The sequence below is a fragment of the Eimeria mitis genome, genomic scaffold (assembly GCF_000499745.2).
Source record: "Eimeria mitis Houghton genomic scaffold, Emh_scaff11164, whole genome shotgun sequence".
Lineage (NCBI taxonomy): Eukaryota > Apicomplexa > Conoidasida > Eucoccidiorida > Eimeriidae > Eimeria > Eimeria mitis.
In genome coordinates, this window is record NW_024011953.1 from 1 (window position 1) to 1,059 (window position 1,059).

The following is a 1,059-nucleotide window of genomic DNA, read 5'->3' on the forward strand; positions in this document are numbered from 1 at the left end:
CGGCGCACCCTGAAGGCCGTAGGCTCATCTTGAAGCACTTCCAGGTGCGAATAACATCAACCGCAATTACGCGCAAGCCATACAACCAAACGGAATTGCTCGCGTACACATCTTTGGTTATTTCCGGTAGCTCTCAACACATACCTTGACACTCGGAGAGGCTCAATCCCATTGTATACAACACAGCAAGTCCGCAACATAACAGTCGAAACCCTGCATGTGAACATCATGAGTGTTTGGGGTCTTCTTGACTGCGCGCCTGAACGTCAGAAGGGCTTTCAACATGACCACTTGAAGGAGAGAACTGCTTGTCATCCTCTATCCAAAGCTTCCACAGCGGGTTTGCTAGTTGGCTGTCTTTAGACGCGTGGTTAAGAATGGCCCTCTTCAGCTCAATTACTTCCTCAAGTGCCGGGCGTCTTGCTTGCTTATATATTGACAGTGCCGCACTCAGTCGATTGACCAAATTGTTCAGTATTTTTGATTTGGGCCTCCTTGAGTCCTCAGGGAAAAAGTAATCCGTGCGGAACCTCTGCACAAACGCAGGCCACCAGCTGCCGGCATCCATATGGTCACCCAGGAGCTTGATTGTGCAGACCAGGTAGTCAAACGCCATAAACAGAGCCGACAGTCTCATAAGAAGGTGGCCCGCTGTGCACTTCCTGCATGGTCGTGCCAGTTTGGCTACCGCATATTTCGCCAGGTAGTCGGCGTTCACCATGAGTGTGCTAACGTCTTCAGCCGTCAGGGAATCCTTGGCAAACAGGCTTCGCATTTTCATGTATGCTTCCATGGGTGTAGTAACGCCTAAATCGAACGACAGTACAAGAGCACCGTTATACCTTAGGTGGACATCCTCCAGATTTACAGCCGGCAGCCGCACAAAAGGATGGCAACGAATGTCCTTAGCCCCGAAGGGTTCCCCGTCTCCACTAGTGGTTGCCTGCGCAACCGCATCAGATTCTGACATCTCCACCGTATCCGAAGTATCAGCGAAGGCTTCGTCTGGCTGCCGCATCTGTTGCGCTGCTGCCATTTGAGTTGATTGCCCTTCACCCT

General features: G+C 51.5%; 1 protein-coding gene across 1 annotated transcript; it reads right to left on the reverse strand.

Annotated features, from left to right (window-relative positions):
- Positions 1-226: 226 nt before the first annotated feature.
- EMH_0100160 (uncharacterized protein) lies at positions 227-1,036 on the reverse strand (the record flags this gene model as incomplete). Its single annotated transcript, XM_038022150.1, has 1 exon — positions 227-1,036. The coding sequence occupies one exon, from the start codon at positions 1,034-1,036 to the stop codon at positions 227-229; it is 810 nt and encodes a 269-aa protein (XP_037878004.1).
- Positions 1,037-1,059: the final 23 nt, after the last annotated feature.